Source organism: Schistocerca nitens, chromosome 11, assembly GCF_023898315.1.
Source record: "Schistocerca nitens isolate TAMUIC-IGC-003100 chromosome 11, iqSchNite1.1, whole genome shotgun sequence".
NCBI classification, from domain to species: Eukaryota; Metazoa; Arthropoda; class Insecta; order Orthoptera; family Acrididae; genus Schistocerca; species Schistocerca nitens.
This window is the reverse complement of record NC_064624.1, coordinates 159,034,078-159,054,136: the sequence shown is the minus strand read 5'-3', so window position 1 is coordinate 159,054,136 and position 20,059 is coordinate 159,034,078. Positions and strand designations below refer to the sequence as shown.

Here is a 20,059-nt window from a genome sequence, read left to right as displayed (position 1 = left end):
GTATACAAGATGGCACTCCACACAATGACACCATGTGCTGACCATTTGTGAGATTTACTAATGCTATCTGGCCATATTTGCTCTCCTTGGAGCATCCACACACGGATATGCTCCTCATGAAGCTGTTATCAGAATGACTTGTCTGAAATGAGGATGCAGTGCCATTTCCGTGTCCAGTGTTTCTGTTGGCCGCACCACTGGCAGCGCGCCTCTCTCTGCTTCCACCTCAAGGGAAGGCGCTGCAGAGGTCGCTGTGCTGACAGTCAGCTGAAGTGCTGATGCCGGCCGAAGTGGCTGTGCGGTTAAAGGCGCTGCAGTCTGGAACCGCAAGACCGCTACGGTCGCAGGTTCGAATCCTGCCTCGGGCATGGATGTTTGTGATGTCCTTAGGTTAGTTAGGTTTAACTAGTTCTAAGTTCAAAAATGGCTCTGAGCACTATGGGACTCAACTGCTGAGGTCATTAGTCCCCTAGAACTTAGAACTAGTTAAACCTAACTAACCTAAGGACATCACAAACATCCATGCCCGAGGCAGGATTCGAACCTGCGACCGTAGCGAACTAGTTCTAAGTTCTAGGGGACTAATGACCTCAGCAGTTGAGTCCCATAGTGCTCAGAGCCATTTGAACCATTTTTGAAGTGCTGATCATCTGCCTGGGGGAGTGTGGAGTGCACTTTGTGACACTGAGATTTGTTGTTTGCCACGTTTATGGTGTTCCAAATTCAATGGCAGGTAGTGTTGGTAGCAGCTGTCATTATAACCTGTCTGAGTAGTCAGCTTCCAAACCTCACCTATGTTTCACAGACAGTTATCCTCTGTACGAAACGTGCGAGACTTTGGAGCCGCCGTCCACTGTGGTGCCAGCTGTGGCACGCCTGGTACCGCGCAGCTGGAGCCGTGGACAGCCGCCACCTGCAGAGGGAGATCCGCGGCCTGCAGGCACAGAGGGGCAGGGGGAGGGGGAGGGGTGCGACGGCGCCCTGGCAGCAGTTCGCCGCCTCAGGAACACCACGGCCAGCGAACTCACCAGGTGCCTCGAGAGGCGCATCGCTGCCGACTGCATTCGCGCCTGCTCTCTTCAGGGGTATGTACGCCACTGAAGGCCCCAAACACTGATCCTACACTCACTCTTCTCCTCGTCTTGTTAAACTTTTTCTGTATGTTGTCATCTACTTTTTCTTATTTCCGAGACTAATATACATTACTAGGAACGCCTGACCAAACATTGGTCTCTTTCTAGTGGACATGACAGCTAATACCTTGTTAGACGGCTTCTAGCCTTCTTAATGACCTGTATTAGACAAAGGAGAGAGTTTATAACTTTTTCCAGGCATGTCGAATACAGCTGAAGACACTCATTGATGATTTGATCCCTGTGAGCTACCAATCTGTGGGTATGTCTACTGCTATCCTACAGCAGCTTTTCCAAATGGCACCACACACTAACTACAACATTAAGATCAGATGATGTAGAGAGCCTGCTCGTAGGCGGTGGGGTGTGTGAGTGTTTGTCAATTCCTGAAAATGTGGGTGATGTCCTAAGAAAGAGGGTGTTGTCATCTTGTAAGATGTGAGCAATGACGGCATACTCATCATGAATACGTAGGAGGTAGTGCAGCACTTGGTCGCTGAGGACGTGGAGATAATCATCCTGGTTCAGGTTGACACTCCAGGTGGGATGCCTCATGCCTTCTCATGCCTCAGTACAGCCTACACCCCACATCATTTGAGAAGGTGAAAAATCACGTTTCATGCCTCCACTCAGCTGCTGTCCTGTTCCTGTCTATGGTCACTCGCCCAATGATGTCCTGTCTCAGTGTGTACCGGTGTTAGCAACTACCTTCAGCGAGGCACCCTACTCGAAATGCCCAGACCCGACAGTTCCCTTCATGATGAATGCTCTGTAACATGTCGAGATGAGCCTTCATTCACTGACAGCACCAATTTGTGTCAGCTTTGAAACAAACAGTAATTGACTTAAAGCGACATTCTTTCCGGTCCCTGTCAGCAAGAATATTTTTACTGCCACTGTTATTATTCTGTGTTACATCACGGTGTTACATCATTACCTGTGGACACTTCAGCAGTTCCCATTGATACATCAAGAAATCCGTTAACTCCATTTGCAGTATGGTGACGGTCACATCCAAACACAATAGCTGATTTCTGCCATTATTTACCTATCTACATCAACGCATCTCACTGTGCTGATTACGTAGAAGCGACTGGCACACACACACACACACACACACACACACACACACACACACACACACATACACACCACGATCACCACCTGACTGCAACGACTGACCTCAGTTCTGGCTTACACTCTCCCAGCTTCTACTCTGACATTGTCTCTCTCTTCTGGCACCTCATCCTGGATATGCTAAGACGTCAGCTTCGATCTTTTGATAGGAATGTTCTCAGCATCTCCTTGGAAGTAGACATGAAGCTCTCAGGTATCACATGTACTGCTCACCATTCCGTTCACTTGAGTGAACTATGTTTGTATAATACAAGTGGACATAAAGCACTTCCCCAAGATAGGTGACACTGACTACAGAAAAAAATAGCTTCAGTTTACAAAACTGTCCTTAGCTCCTTCTTTTGTCTTGCCTACTGCGACCGGCTGCTACTTTTGTTATCAAAGATGTTCATATTGGCAACCGACAATCTAATAAGGGATCTGAGCTTCTGTGACGTTGGTACGTGAACGCCCAGCTCATTAAACGAAACCATGCACGATATTTGTGAATTCATACCACACGTGGCATAGATAACTCACTTTCTGTTAAAATACTATATTTTTACAGAAATGAACTGCTCTGAAATGTTGCATAATGGCACGTTAAACCGTGTTCAGTGAAGCTCTGGCGCTTTATGTTTTAATTGTAAATGTAGTTTGATTCAGTCTCTAGGTGGTCCCTTTCGTGACAGATAATAATCCACACTGGGTCACAAAAGAACAATCTGTTGTCACATGTAAATCAACTACCACTGTATGAGTTGTTCGCCAGCAAGGACGTTATTTGTTCATAAGAAACTCTATGTATCCTGTTTCATTCTACATCTTAGCTCATAAACTGTAAAGCAAACGCCACTTTCCTCCAGAACATGAGTTACTGCGTTATTAAGTTCATAACTGGAATCTCTAACTATAGTCATTAACATGAGAAACGACTACACAGCTGTCTGCTACATTTGTTAGGATGTCCTTAACTTATATCATCAGAAAAAGAAAAGTCTGTAACATCTCAAGTTCCATAGATGATATTGACTATAAACATTTTGATATATAACATCTCATTTGAAGATGTATACAACGCCTTTGTTTTTAATTAAAAGAAACTATTCATATGGGTAAATGGTTTTCGTTTGCAGGGCTTTTCTGTATAAATGTTTAACATTTTTGCTGTTCAAGGTTTTATCTATGGGAAAGAAGGAATTAAGGAGAAACACCTTGAGTATTCATTTAAAAACACTCCGATTGCCTTACATTTTACTTCAAGGGGTTGGTTGTGAAAAACTTATATGTCAAGGTTTGATTCATTGAAGTGTAAAACAGGTCATTTTTCCCTCTTGTGTATTACTGGTGAAGATCTCTGTTACTCTCAAATTCAGGTGGATTGTTTATAACAAATTTCATAAGTGAATAAGTCTACTATGGGGATCTGGTTAACATTCCCAGCTGCTGAATGAGATGAGTGCATGAAGTACATGTGTGAAGCCCTCACATAAATCCAAGTAATTTGTTTTGTGCAATGAGTATTTTTCTTTAAGTGAGGAGTTACCCAAGAATATCATCTTGTAAGTCACCAGTGAATGAAAAGACACAAAATATGTTAACTTACTAACTTCATGTCCAAAAATTTCGCAGTTATGCTCATGGCAATATCTGCTAATTGTTTTAGCTTCTCTTCTACATGGTTTTTTAAGTTAAAATTTTTATCAGTGTGCATACTCAAGAACTCAACACTTTCTACATTTACTATTACTTCTTGCTGGTATACGAGGTAAACAGGTGGTGGGATATTTTTACAGTTTAGAGCTGAATGAGCTGTGTTTTTTTTTTCTTTTAAATTTTAAAGTCAGCCTATTTGTCGAAAACAAGTCAATAACTTTCACAAAAACTTAAATTAATAATTTTTCTGTTGATGCTTCGTTGCCTGACTTCGCAACAGTACTTGTATCATCTGCAAACAGAGCTAACTCTGTCTCCTAATGCAAATAAAATGGTATATCGTCAACGTCAAGCAAGAACAGTAGGGAGTACGTTTATCAATTAATTATACCCATAAAAACTTGATAATTACTGCACAAACAGCCCTGTCTGTGAAAACGGAACAATACCTATCCAAGGAATAAAACTGGACAATAAACTGCCTCAGGAGATTAAAGATTGTTTAAAAAGCGGTCAGTAACTGTGTGTTAAACAATATGCTTTATTACTTAAGTATCTCAGGGTGGAAGTTTAGTAAGCTATGCAAAGCAACTAAATAATAGATTAAGCTTATCTTTGACGGACGTTTAAGAACCAATGACTGTTTATTCAGTACATATTCAGAAAACTGCAACCAGTCACGTTTTTGAAGTATTTGTCCAGCAGCTTCCACTGTGGTTGCCGATCGCCTACAGATCTCACACTTGTCACTGGACACGACTCCACATACCGACTGTCGCGATACATCGACAGCATCCTGCATTCACTGTACAACTGGTGATTGTTACAAAGATTTTCATGCAAAGATGTAATATCACTCACTCATAGGTATTACTTGTTTTTGTTTATATATAATACAGTCGATGTGTGGGCAAACATGAGATCAGATCTGGCATCAATATTAACACGCAAAAATAAAAGTGAACTGCTGACTCAGCTCTACTCCTAAATTAACATCGTCTGGAATTACTGTAAAACCATTGCCGATTTATTGTAGCTAACATGATAGTATGAGTATTATTTTAACGATAGAAGGTTTGGATGTTTAGTTACGTAGTTCAAGATTTATTCTCCGCTGCGTTACTGACATAGATTGAATGTATTTTGCATCTAAAAGGGGGAGGGGTATGGGGAGGGTGATTGATTGATTACATGTTTCGACCTAGTTCGGCTTCGAAATTCTGAAGGACAAATTTATTTGTTGACTCATTCTGGTAATTGAACAGGTGGTCTGATACTGTATGGGTCTGATAAAGATTTCAGTTTCATGTATCATGTCACTGTTAGCAAACCTGGAGCTTCTGCTATATACTGCTGGCACAGTGAGTTTGTTGGGCAAGATGTGGCGAAGCTGGATTTGTTCAGCTGTGCAGACGGAGTGCATCCAGATGCTCATTCAATCTTGTTGTAAGGATTCTACCAGTTTGTGCAACGCAGAAACGTGGCCGTGAGTTTCAAATGAGTTGGTACAGACCTGACTTTTGATACTGGTGCATACTGGTTTTGGTGCTGTGGATGATTCCATTTTGATTTGATGAAGAAGCTTGTAAATAATAACCCACCTTCACACTATGTTACGTTTTTATGAGAAACGTCACACCAAAGCTGTGCAAAGGGAAATACTAACATCTTTCTGAGGTGAGCATCTCGCTCATTATGAAGGGATGCTGTCTCAGGTTTGCAGGGAAGATGATGTTCATTATGTCAGTCTATGGTGATTTAATATTTTTTGTGTGGGATCTAAAATTTAAAAACCTCTCTCACACCGGCTTGATTTAGATTCACTGATCAGGATAGTAAAAACATGCGTATGTTAAGGGAATTTTCAATCACAAAGCAGGCTTATCACATTCACACAGTTCAATACTGTTCCATCCTGATTAAATTGAGCTTAACTTAAATACCATAAGGCAGTGAAGCAATTTCGAAGTCTCGGTGCGACGAAAATTGTCAGTCGATCACCTGGAAACATTTGTAATAATTATTACCTTTCGGTGATCACGTGGGGAAGACCGGAGGTCTGCTGGTAAGACCGCGTTAGCCCATTTATTGTAAGTAATAAACTGGATATCTTGAGCGTACAAAACGGCAGGTTCGTCCAGTGTAACTCAGACGTTCCCCACTGATCCCGTGCAACACAGCGTAGTAAGCAGAGACTGTCAGTAATAATCAGTCAAATAACACGGGAACGCACTTACTTTAGTTTAGTTCATGTATTAAATTCCTTCTCGTACAGAATCTCATCAAGATGGCGACTAGACCAACAATACATACATATACCTCCTCCTTCTTTCACGACTAATCGGCAAGAATTCCTCCGTTCTTTTCATAAGAGAAAACATAGATAGCAGAGAAGCTATTCCATGGAGTAAATGGACGCTCCAAGGAATAATTGGGTTTGAAACTACTTTGCATTGATAATCGGTGAGATAAGAAGAGATATTTCGAGATATGTACTGAGTTATATAATTTATAAAATTTCTGAAAATATCGCGGAGAGACCGCTGCAAGAGACATTACAGTGAGTAGGTAGAGCGTGCAGTTACTGCTGCTAAGAAGTCAATCAACGAACAGTGCAGCACAAGTTCTTTACGTAATGAGATAACTTTTACTCCACCAGTGCGATTCTCTTATTTTTCTGCGGAACATGTAGAATGTAGGATGAGAAAACGAAGAGTTTTGGAATTGTGGTATTTGTATTCAAAACGCTGTAACGAACATAATTCATTAACAGCACATTCTATCGTTCACATCGCTGTCTGGCATTTGCAGTTCAGCTGTCATCACAGTACTGAAGATGGCCGGCAGTGACAGCATGGTTGTCACAACGTTTTTGATACAAACATCACAATTTCAAAAATATACTCATCCTCATGTGACATTTTACTCTTTGTTCGGCAGAAAAACAGGGGTAATGATAGTGAAACATCGCCGAATGTATTATAACCCTGACCTAATCTCTGTCCACAGTCGAGTTTATGCCACTGCTGAACATTCAGGAGCTGAATGACTGATTCTGTTCCAACTGGGCAGTGGCTATAAATGCTCCTCCCTTTTTTCCCTACAGATGCTAAGATCAGAACCCGTACTGTTAACTAATTAGGAACCGTTTAGTTTATAATGAATCTGACTTGAAAGTACAATCTACTGAAGAATTTTCTTTTATGGATGTCTGGTCGTTGACAGAAGCTATTCGGTGCCTAACGCTGCGTCTTATAATCTGGAAATGACGTCAGAGACCGTAAGCTCAGATAACGGCCACGTAAAGAGACGTGAGAAGAAAACTCACCGAGATATAAATTCTGATAATATAAGCACTCTGTCTTCAGGCCACGAGTGGCCTACTGGGACCATCCGACCGCCGTGTCATCCTCAGAGGAGGATGCGGATAGGAGGGGCGTGGGGTCAGCACACCGCTCTCCCGGTCGTAAGATGGTATTCTTGACCGAAGCCGCTACTCTTCGGTAGAGTAGCTCCTCAATTGGCATCACGAGGCTGAGTGCGCCCCGAAAAATGGCAACAGAGCATGGCGGCCTGGATGGTCACCCATCCAAGTGCCGGCCACACCCGACCGCGCTTAACTTCGGTGGTCTCACGGGAACCAGTAAATTCTGATAATATATATTATAAAATTAAGTGTACAACATGCGCGGCGGCAAAACTCAGAAATGAGTCCCAGTACGATGAAATGGGTTATAAGGTGCCATAGCCCTCTATCCCCCATCCATGAAGGAGGTTCCTGTTTTTACCCGAAGAGTGTGCTTCTGAAGATATAAAGGCTGGGGAGTTTCACAATGTTGAAATTTTAAAACATTCCAGAACATTCGAGAGTATTAGAGAACATTCAAGAACATTAGATAGTATTCGAGTGCGTTCCACAACATTCCAGAATGTTCCAAAATGATGTGGGATGTTCTGGAATCTTTGGGAATAGTCTGGAACATTCGAGAATATTCCAGAATGAGTCATACGATAATGATGATCCTCCCGAGCTGGAGCGTGTCCTTGCTATGTCATAGTTTAGGACGAATGTGTGGACAGGCACTCGTGTATTCCAACAGACACTGCTTGGTTCACCAAAATTACTCAGCAAACTCGCATACAGGAATCGCTCAGTCAAATACGCTGAGTCATCTGTAACGACCTGTACACCTCTATCCAAGGAAAATGTGAAAACTGGGGACTGGGGTAGTTATGCATTCACTATTCTGTTCTAGAAAATAACATCAATTTTTAGAGTAACATTTGTTACATCAGGTGACTCCATTTTGTTCTGAAAGGTTGAACCACACGGCATGGAATGTGGAGAATTGGGGAACTGGGGACTGGGGACTGGGCTAGTTATGCTTTCACTATTCTGTTATAGAAAATAACATCAATTTTTAGAGTAACATTTGTTACATCAGGTGACTCCATTTTGTTCTGAAAGGTTGAACCACACGGCATGGAAAGTGGAGAATTGGGGAACTGGGGACTGGGGACTGGGCTAGTTATGCTTTCACTATTCTGTTATAGAAAATAACATCAATTTTTAGAGTAACATTTGTTACATCAGGTGACTCCATTTTGTTTTGAAAGGTTGAACCACACGGCATGGAATGTGGAGAATTGGGGACTGGGGACTGGGCTAGTTATGCTTTCACTATTCTGTTCTAGAAAATAACATCAAGTTTTAGACTAACATTTGTTACATCAGGTGACTCCATTTTGTTTTGAAAGGTTGAACCACACGGCATGGAATGTGGGGAATTGGGGAACTGGCGACTGGGGACTGGGCTAGTTATGCTTTCACTATTCTGTTCTAGAAAATAACATCAAGTTTTAGACTAACATTTGTTACATCAGGTGACTCCATTTTGTTTTGAAAGGTTGAACCACACGGCATGGAATGTGGGGAATTGGGGAACTGGGGACTGGGGACTGGGCTAGTTATGCTTTCACTATTCTGTTCTAGAAAATAACATCAAGTTTTAGAGTAACATTTGTTACATCAGGTGACTCCATTTTGTTTTGAAAGGTTGAACCGCACGGCATGGAATGTGGGGAATTGGGGAACTGGGGACTGGGGACTGGGCTAGTTATGCTTTCACTATTCTGTTCTAGAAAATAACATCAAGTTTTAGAGTAACATTTGTTACATCAGGTGACTCCATTTTGTTTTGAAAGGTTGAACCACACGGCATGGAATGTGGGGAATTGGGGACTGGGGACTGGGCTAGTTATGCTTTCACTATTCTGTTCTAGAAAATAACATCAAGTTTTAGACTAACATTTGTTACATCAGGTGACTCCATTTTGTTTTGAAAGGTTGAACCACACGGCATGGAATGTGGGGAATTGGGGAACTGGCGACTGGGGACTGGGCTAGTTATGCTTTCACTATTCTGTTCTAGAAAATAACATCAAGTTTTAGACTAACATTTGTTACATCAGGTGACTCCATTTTGTTTTGAAAGGTTGAACCACACGGCATGGAATGTGGGGAATTGGGGAACTGGCGACTGGGGACTGGGCTAGTTATGCTTTCACTATTCTGTTCTAGAAAATAACATCAAGTTTTAGAGTAACATTTGTTACATCAGGTGACTCCATTTTGTTTTGAAAGGTTGAACCACACGGCATGGAATGTGGGGAATTGGGGAACTGGGGACTGGGGACTGGGCTAGTTATGCTTTCACTATTCTGTTCTGGAAAATAACATCAAGTTTTAGAGTAACATTTGTTACATCAGGTGACTCCATTTTGTTTTGAAAGGTTGAACCACACGGCATGGAATGTGGGGAATTGGGGAACTGGGGACTGGGGACTGGGCTAGTTATGCTTTCACTATTCTGTTCTAGAAAATAACATCAAGTTTTAGAGTAACATTTGTTACATCAGGTGACTCCATTTTGTTTTGAAAGGTTGAACCACACGGCATGGAATGTGGGGAATTGGGGAACTGGGGACTGGGGACTGGGCTAGTTATGCTTTCACTATTCTGTTCTAGAAAATAACATCAAGTTTTAGAGTAACATTTGTTACATCAGGTGACTCCATTTTGTTTTGAAAGGTTGAACCACACGGCATGGAATGTGGGGAATTGGGGAACTGGGGACTGGGGACTGGGCTAGTTATGCTTTCACTATTCTGTTCTAGAAAATAACATCAAGTTTTAGAGTAACATTTGTTACATCAGGTGACTCCATTTTGTTTTGAAAGGTTGAACCACACGGCATGGAATGTGGGGAATTGGGGAACTGGGGACTGGGGACTGGGCTAGTTATGCTTTCACTATTCTGTTCTAGAAAATAACATCAAGTTTTAGAGTAACATTTGTTACATCAGGTGACTCCATTTTGTTTTGAAAGGTTGAACCACACGGCATGGAATGTGGGGAATTGGGGAACTGGGGACTGGGGACTGGGCTAGTTATGCTTTCACTATTCTGTTCTAGAAAATAACATCAAGTTTTAGAGTAACATTTGTTACATCAGGTGACTCCATTTTGTTTTGAAAGGTTGAACCACACGGCATGGAATGTGGGGAATTGGGGAACTGGGGACTGGGGACTGGGCTAGTTATGCTTTCACTATTCTGTTCTAGAAAATAACATCAAGTTTTAGAGTAACATTTGTTACATCAGGTGACTCCATTTTGTTTTGAAAGGTTGAACCACACGGCATGGAATGTGGGGAATTGGGGAACTGGGGACTGGGGACTGGGCTAGTTATGCTTTCACTATTCTGTTCTAGAAAATAACATCAAGTTTTAGAGTAACATTTGTTACATCAGGTGACTCCATTTTGTTTTGAAAGGTTGAACCACACGGCATGGAATGTGGGGAATTGGGGAACTGGGGACTGGGGACTGGGCTAGTTATGCTTTCACTATTCTGTTCTAGAAAATAACATCAAGTTTTAGAGTAACATTTGTTACATCAGGTGACTCCATTTTGTTTTGAAAGGTTGAACCACACGGCACGGAATGTGGGGAATTGGGGAACTGGGGACTGGGGACTGGGCTAGTTATGCTTTCACTATTCTGTTCTAGAAAATAGCATCAAGTTTTAGAGTAACATTTGTTACATCAGGTGACTCCATTTTGTTTTGAAAGGTTGAACCACACGGCATGGAATGTGGGGAATTGGGGAACTGGGGACTGGGGACTGGGCTAGTTATGCTTTCACTCTTCTGTTCTAGAAAATAGCATCAAGTTTTAGAGTAACATTTGTTACATCAGGTGACTCCATTTTGTTTTGAAAGGTTGAACCACACGGCATGGAACGTGGACACGCTCACGACGGATCATCTTAGGCGTACAGTCCTCTACCAGTTGCTGCATGCTGTTCGGCGCATCACAAAAGTCATGATCATCAGGGACGTCTTAACTAGGAGACTTCCATGGAAATTAAGGGACGCTAACAAAACTGGTGAGTATATTTCTTGAACGTATGTTACTGTTAAATAAAACGTAGTGTGTTCATTAAGGTATGCTTTGAAGAGCATCTCGCCTACGATAATGAGGACGTACATGATGAGCCTGCATTCGATGTGATGCCTGCGTGCTAATAAAAGTACGCAGGAAACACTAATAGTAATAACGGCACTGGAGGAAAAGCGCCAAATCTACTGATCACGAGGTTGCACCTCTGGTATCTGTTACACTGAATAGTCAAGAGGAATGTTGAAAACGAACTTCAGTGCATGTCAGATAAGCTCATTTCACCAAGAGTTGGTCCACCTCCGCGAGGTTCATTCTGACACCGCAGTACATCACACCGCCTCTGGCCTTGATAACGACTCGAGTCTGGCGCGGTGCAGAGTCCACAGCTGTCTTCAGGTGCGCCACAGGCAGCGGAGGTCACTCACTGGACCCCACAGAGCCGATGAACTGCAGGGATGTTGACTACTACGTTCGTCACGCTGGTCCCAGACATTGTCTGTGAGGCTCTCCAAATGGTTCAAATGGCTCTAAGCACTATGGGACTTACCATCTGAGGTCATCAGTCCCCGAAACTTAGAACTACTCAAACCTAGCTAACCTAGGGACCATAGCAGCAGCGCGGTTCTGGACTGAAGCGCCTAGAACCGTTCGGCCACAGCGGCCCGCTGTGATGCTCTCATGGCCAGCTACTGCAGTATTTCAGACCCTCGAACCAACAGAACACCAGTTTTAACGTCAGCCAAATCCAATTCATATATTATCATCAACAGGTCTTTTACATGCTCACTTGTTTATTTCTGCTTATTTATTCTTCCTGCTACTACACTTTCACTAACTGTTTTTGCTAGACAACTTGCGGGACTTTACCAGCAGTTTTTGCCGAACAGCCTATTGGGCACAGTTTGGTCCATAACTCGACGTCCTGTGGCTGCACGAAAAGCATTATTCAACATGGTGGCGTTGCTGTCGGGGTTCCTTCGAACCATAATCCGTAGGTAGCGGTCATCCACTGCAGTAGTAGCCCTCAGGCGGCCTGACTGAGGCATGTCATCGACAGTTCCTGTCTCTCTGTATCTCCTCCACATCCGAACAACATCGCTTTGCTTCACTCCGAGACGCCTGGGCACTTCCCTTCTTGAGAGCCTCTCCTGGCACAAAGTAACAATGCGGAAGCGTTCGAACCGCGGTATTGACCGTCTAGGCACGGATAAACTACAGACAACTGGACTGGAACTGATCGGCTGTCGGACCCCCTCCGTCTAATAGGCGCTGCTCATGCATGGTTGTTCACATCTTTGGGCAGATTTAGTGATATCTCTGATCAGTCAGAGGAACTGTGTCTGTGATACAATATCCACAGGCAATGTCTATCTTCAGCAGTTCTGGGAACAGGGGTGATCCAAAACTTTTTTTGATGTGTGGACATACAGTAGAGAACGGATAGCTGGAAAGAGTACATTCACGGCCTCTGCAAGAGGGACGACTTGTTTGATGGCTTGATTGAACAAGAAATGGGAATCGCAAACGAAGACATGCGGGTTCCAGCATAAGAGTAAGAGTTAAACAGGGCTCTGGAAGACATTCGATGAAGGACAGATAGGATGCCTTCTGTATTTTGGATATCATTGGAGAAAGTGATAATTAACGACAACTTAAGTTGGTGTATAGAATTTTTGAGACTATAGATATACTGTCAAACTTCAGTTAAAACAGTAAGCGCACTATCGTGAAGGCAGAAAGTTCAAGTAAGTGCTCGAATTATCGCACCGTCACCTTAACATCTCACGCATCCACGCTGCTGATAAGAATAATGAAAAAGAGAACGGAAAAGAAAATTGACAATGTGCTATATGACGTGCCGTTTGGCTTTTGGAAAGATGGAAGCACCAGAGAGGCAGTTCTGACGTTTGAGTTGATAATGTGGGCAAGAATTAAGAGAAGCAAGATCTATTTATAGGATTTGTTGACGGAGAAAACCGGATCGACAATGTAAAATGGTGCTATTTGTCCTAAATTCTGAGAAAAATTGGAGTAAGCTATAAGTAAATACGAGTAATATACAATATGCACAGGAACAAAGGGGGGACAGTAAGAATACAAGACCAAGAACAAATTATTGTCTCTTCTGATTGTCAGTGTTGTCCATATGCTCCTTTGTTTCCCTAATCCTGTGCAGATCGTTTCCATTTTTTGTCTTATCTGTCTTCCAAATTTTCAACATTCTTCTGTAAAACCATTTTTTAAACGCTTAGATTCTCATATTTTCTGGATATCCCGCATTCTATGATTCACCTTCATAAAATCCTGTGCTCCAAATGTATTTGTACTTTCTCAGAGACATCTTACACAAATAAGGCCAATGTTTGTTACTAGTAGACATTTTTTGTCCGGAAATGCCCTCTTTACCTTTTCTAGGTTGCTTTTTATGTCTTCCTTAATTCGTCCATCATGTGCTATTTTGCTTACAAGGTTGCACAATTCGTTTACTTCATCTCTTTTGTGCTCCCCAGTTTAGATGTTAAGTTTATCGCTAATTTCATGTCTGCAGCTTTCGCCTGTCTTTGGTTTCCTTCAGATTTATAATGTATTCTCCTTAGACCATTCAATTCAACAGACCCTGCGTTTCATTTTTTATGGTAATGTCATCAGCCAATCTTATCCACGTCATCCTTTCAGTATTATATTATTCGTAAAACAAAACTGATCGTCATCTAGCATTTTCTTCGTTTTCTTCTCCTTCTTCTGTGTATGTTATTCTTGTTAGCAACTTAGATGCATGAGTTGCTGTCTTCAGAATTATACGACTGGTTTCTGCGAAAGTCTGATGGTGTACCTCTAGATCCACGGATTCTGCAAACCAGGTTTAATAGTATTTTGGTTTTCACTTCCTCCAATGATTTTCAAAATTTCGAAGGAATGTTCCCAATGCCTTTTTCCGAATTTGGTTGCAAGTCGTCCAAAGCTCTGTGTTGATTTTCATACCGGGTCCCTTATGGTTCCCTTTCTCATACAGCTTTTCACTGTACTCTACACCTATCCGCTCTCTTTCTTCGTTTCTATGGTGGAACTCCTCTAGCACTCTTAATATTGCAAATTTGCTTTGAATTTCGTCGTAGTTGTTTTGGCTTTTCTATACATGCTTTCTATCCTTCCGATGACCATTTCTGTTTCAATTTTTCACATTTTTCGAGATCGCTTTTCACTTTGAAATCCCTGCACTTCGCATTTATTTGGTAATCCTTTCCTGAGCATGTGTATACTTCTATATTTTATCGATGAATTTAAGTGTATCTTCTGTTACTCAAGCTTTATTCACAGTTACCTTCCTTGTACCTACATTTTTCTGTTCCATTTCTGTGATTTCCCTTTTTAGAGATTCTATTCCTCTTCAAATGAACTGCCTATTGTGCCTCCAAACGCAGCTCATAATTCCTCAATATCTTAGTATCGCATTTTGTCTACAAAGATTCAACCTGATGATGTCTTAAAATGAAAGTATATGGGGGAGGGGGGGGGGGGGGTGGGACTCGGACCACACATAGCCAAATGCCTGTTGCCATGGGTAGGAAAAGTAAGTCTTTTTTAGGCCAAATCCATACAACAGGTTCCCCTGCCTAAAGAATATCTCTAGCACTTTAAAAAATACTGAAAAAGTCTCTCACAAGACAGATTTTAACACTCCAAATATCACACATACCAGATCTCACAAAGAAAAACAAACAATTGGAAAGAGTAACATGGGGCATTTCACAGACTTAACAATCCTCCATCAAAACATGCAATCAATAAAAAATAAAATACAACTATTAGAAGTTGAGCTCCAGTCTTTGAACTGCACAATAATTTGTGTTACTGGACACTGGTGAGACAGAAATCCAACATGTAGTCTTATCATCATATGAAAGAGCAATCTCTCATGCAGAGCTACTTCAAGGGGTGGAGGATCATGCATTTATATCAGAAAAGGAACACAGTTCAAATCATCACATGACCTCAGTACAGCAAATGAAGACAAACACTTTCAAATACCAGCTATTGAATTAACAGGGCTTGACATCAACAAAAAATTAATCAATTTAGGTGTGCATAGATCTATCAGTGGTAGTGTGAACACTTTTTTCAATAAATTAACAGAAGTTCTAGATAAAGTCTCAAGTACAAAGCTCAACATAATTCTGTGCAGGGACATTAACATTAACACTAATATCATAAATGAATCCAGTAGCACCCTCATAAATATCCTTCAAAGTTTTGCCATGTCCCTATTGGTAAATAGTGTAACAAGAGTTACTACAATGACTGCATCAGTAATTGACCATGAGGCCACAAATTAGGACAGGGAAAAATGTGATGTAGCTTTAAAGATCTCGGACTATCAGACCATCTCTGTCAAATAACAACAATAAAATCACGCATCGAATCATTCCCTAAACTTAAAGCCTACAAACGGCATCTATCAGAAATGAAAATAAACTCTGAAAAGGCATATCCAAAAGTATGCATGTCTGTATCAACACCTCGCAACAACAGATGGATAACAGAAGGTATTAAGAACTCCTACCAAACACTTAAATACCTCAGTTCAATGAAACAGAGTCGCAATGATTCAGAATGCTTAAATTTCTATCATAGATACAAAAAGATTTATAGGAAGGTGCTGACTGCTGCAAAAAATCATTTAATGACAAAATACTATATAATGCAGAGAATAAAAGCAAAGCAGTCTGGGATGTTATAGAAAAGGAAATGGGGAGAGGCAAATAAATGCATAATAACTTACTGCTAAGGGATGGAGATAAGGTAATAAATGATCCACAACACTTTGCAAACTATGTACATGAGCATTTTCCAAATATTGCAGAGAAGTTACAGCAAAAATTCCCCAAAACAAATATAACACCTGTAAATAATGTTGCACTAAATACAATGATGTTACTTCCAACCACAGAGAATGAAGTCAATAAAACTGTTCAAAAATTAAAAAATAAAAGTCAGTAGGCTTAGATGAAGTACCAATGTGTGTACTGAAACAATGCATAGAGATTATACAAAGGCCCCTTAACAAATGTAATAAATGAATCCTTCAAATCAGGGACATTTCCAGAGCAGTTGTACCTTTGCTTATGAAAGGTAACAGAGAAGACAAAGAAAATTACTGGCCCATTTCCCTGCTGTCACCATTCTCAAAAATAATAGAAACAATTATGAAAGACAGATTAATGAATTACTTGAACAGATACAATCTTTTAAGTGAATCACAGTTTGGTTCCCAAAGTGGCAAAATTACAGAGTCAGCCAGAGCAGAATTCACAAAAGTTGTACTTGATGTTCTTGACAAAGATGAATGTGTCACAGGCATATGTTTGGATCTTTCTAAGGCCTTTGATACAGTTGACCACAAGATTCTATTAAATAAATTAGAAACATTAGGAATAAGAGGGTATCTAATGACTGGTTTCGATCATACCAAGCAGGTAGGGTACAAAGAGTAGAGATAACACATACTTCAAATAGATCTAAACATTTAGTAAAACACTTATCAAAACCAAAATACATTAATATAGGGGTTCCGCAAGGTAGCATATTAGGAGCAATACTATTCCTGATGTACATCAATGACTTTCTCAGTAGCGTTACTCATGGTGAAGAAATTATCTTCGCTGATGACAGCCAAATTATAGTCACTGAGAAAACAAGGGAACTTGCAGAGAAAGCAAATGAAGCTCACAAGGAAGTTTATGATTGGTCAATAAGCAATTAAGTGACATTGAACATAAAGAAAACTAATACCATGAATTTTGAAGAGGGAGAATGACAATGTTAAATTAAATGTAGATGGCACCTCTATAGACTGCATAACAAATGCAAAATTTCTAGGAATGAATATTGATTCTCAGTTGAAGTGGTGTGAACACACAAAGGTACTTGCAAACAAAATGTCATCAGTGTGTTATGCCCTTAGAATCCCATCATCAGTATGTAACATGCAGTGTCTTTTCGTTACATGCTATTCATATGTACACTCAGTTCTTAGCTATGGTATTCTTCTTTGAGGAACAAATGCACAAAATATAAACACAATTTTCATACTCCAGAAAAGAGCCATAAGAATCATAACCAAAAATGGTAGTCGAGCTTATTGCAAAGATCTGTTCAAAACACTGGGGATTTTAACTGCTCCATGTGAATACATTTACCATTCAGTTGCACACATCAAAGATAACATTGGTAATAACTGCACAAACAGTTCTGTATATGACCATAGAACAAGAGCTGGAGTCATATTACATTTGCCAAGAAAAATAAACATAAAACTCAAAACAGCATTTTCTACCAGGAATAAAACTGTACAATAAATTACCAAAATAGATAAAAGAAATTGCAAAAATACACTTTTTAAAAAGGTAACTAAAAAGTACCTGTTATGGAATACATTTTATACATTGAAAGATTACCTAGATGGAACAGAGAAGGGGTTTGGTAAAAAAAAATCTTATGCAGATAAATAATAATAGTGATTATAAAACATCCAACATTCCACATAACACCTTCACATTATGATTTTTGCTTCTTTTTTCCTTTTCTAGAAAACTTACCCCCAACTTACCTCTTTCTGAGCTCAACATCTCACTTATTACAGAGGGGTGCTGACTCAGTTTGTCAGGATAGCAAATGGGAAGTTGTGATACAGAAAATGCTTGTACTTGAGCTTTTCCAGCAGAACAACTAAACAAAAAATTGAGATAAAAGTTTGTGGTGTGATACTTCACATTAATTACAGATCATTATGTGTAGCTTCATGTAATATATATATATAAGGTACTGTAAATATGTAAGGCATATGTATAAACACAGTAATACAATTCCATGGTCTGTACAATATTTATTGAAGAAGGCATATTTGATTTGCACTTGTAACATTAGTTGTATAACACCTATAATGAAGTAGTGAAATATGTTACTGATGTTACAATATAATCATTCTAAATATAGTAAATATAAAAATGTGTGTGTGTGTGTGTGTGTGTGTGTGTGAGTGTGTGTATACATGATTCTCTCTCGTTTTCATATTTAACAATACAACACATTGAAACCGTTATAAGACCCACTCACATAAAAAAACTGAGCTACTCATTATTCTGTACAAGTTGCTGTATCTCATGCATGTCAGTAACTCTACGTCAAATAGACAAATTATACATCCTCATGGCTGTTACTGATATTGGCACAAAAACAAACTAAATATATGACATTTTATTACAGCTGACAAATTCGTCACCAAGATGACACCATCGGCATTAAAATTTAAAACAGTTCTGATGTATAGTTTGTTTCTGGTCCCAGTTGAATACATACAGTCTATTATTCTTCAGAAAAACAAAGTATTGTCCATAAATGTAGAATTTACTTATGTAGCTTAGTTACCAACTGCTATCAGAACCACACATCAAAATATTGTGATATGCAACTCTGGTCCATGTTCTCGAACTGGTATTTCATGGAGGGAGGGAAGCTCAGGGGAAAGGGGGCAAAGTGGTTGAGAAGATAGGGGGACTTGATGAGTTGGAAGAAGGCAGAGAGAGATGTTGTGAACATAACAGATTTACCTTTGCTGAAGGATTCAGGTAACTTCCATAAAAAGAGAGAGTTTTCCGCTAAAGTTACGAAAATTGAGGTTATGTAGAACATTACTGTGAAAAGAGTTTAGAAGAATAAGCAACTGACGCCATGACCTTATGTTATGTATTAAATCTGTCTGATTGTCGATAAGGTTGTGACGGTGATATTTGAGGTGTCTGTGTATTTCAATTTCTTCAACTTACCTCTACTTCTAGGCAATGTATGAAGAACTCTTAGGGCTGGAACGATACTATTAAAATCATGTTCGTTGTCAGGATGACTCAATATAGGTTCGCTGTGGAAGAATTGACACCTAGGTAGAGTGTGAGTAAAAGAATCATTGATGAAAACACAAAAGCCACTCTTCTCCTTGTTTGGAGTCTAGTTACAAAAACACAAAAATAGCTGTCAATCAAACCACTGTATGGAATTCCTGAGGCCTGGTAAGGCACGTAGGGCTGAATCACAACCACTGGGTACTGTCTCACGAGGAGCACTAACTGTATCTGGTTACTAGAACACTACGACGCATTAGAATACGAAATTCCTGGTGGTCTGCTGTGATAGGTGCCAGGCCTCGGTGTGGAATGGTGAAGACTGCTGCCGGGTCAACGTAGCATCGTAGACGAAGATCCGAGGTCGGCAGACAGGGTAACGTCTGAGATCAGGCCGCTAGAGGTCCCAGGAGAGTCTCTGACTGATGAGCCGCAGTAGTGGTCAGCGTAAAGCCCAGACGACTTGTCAGCGATCCGTAGACAGGTCGGTGTGGACTGCCAATCCGAGGCTGCGCAGCGCCGTAAATAAGGTCGCAGCGGACGACCTACATGTGGGCACGTGACACGTGGAGGTGAAATAGTGGGCGCAGTAAAAGAACTGTGGTCGTAGATGTGCACACGCTGCCGTTGGCGAACCTGACACCTGTCGTGGCGACTGCCGAATATTCTGCCGACAACAATTCAGGCCGTTTGGTTGCTGTCTGGGATATTCAGTAACATGTGAGCCTTGTGTTGCTTGGTTGATGGGCTTGCTGCCATCTAAGCTGGCTGCAGTGGGTGATGCTGGTGCTGGGC

At 40.8% G+C, this 20,059-nt stretch overlaps 2 protein-coding genes across 4 annotated transcripts in view; both read left to right on the top strand.

The window, feature by feature from the left end:
• The window catches only part of LOC126213208 (uncharacterized), a 572,957-nt gene that overhangs the window by 540,106 nt on the left and 12,792 nt on the right, over positions 1–20,059 (top strand). The gene's annotated exons all lie outside the window — the stretch shown is intronic.
• Positions 1–20,059, top strand: part of LOC126213212 (uncharacterized) — a 35,433-nt gene that overhangs the window by 8,048 nt on the left and 7,326 nt on the right. The window contains exons 2-3 of the mRNA XM_049940850.1: positions 806–1,085; positions 11,189–11,355. Of these exons, the coding sequence (XP_049796807.1) occupies positions 806–1,085; positions 11,189–11,355 (447 nt within the window). The remainder of the gene's footprint in view (positions 1–805; positions 1,086–11,188; positions 11,356–20,059) is intronic.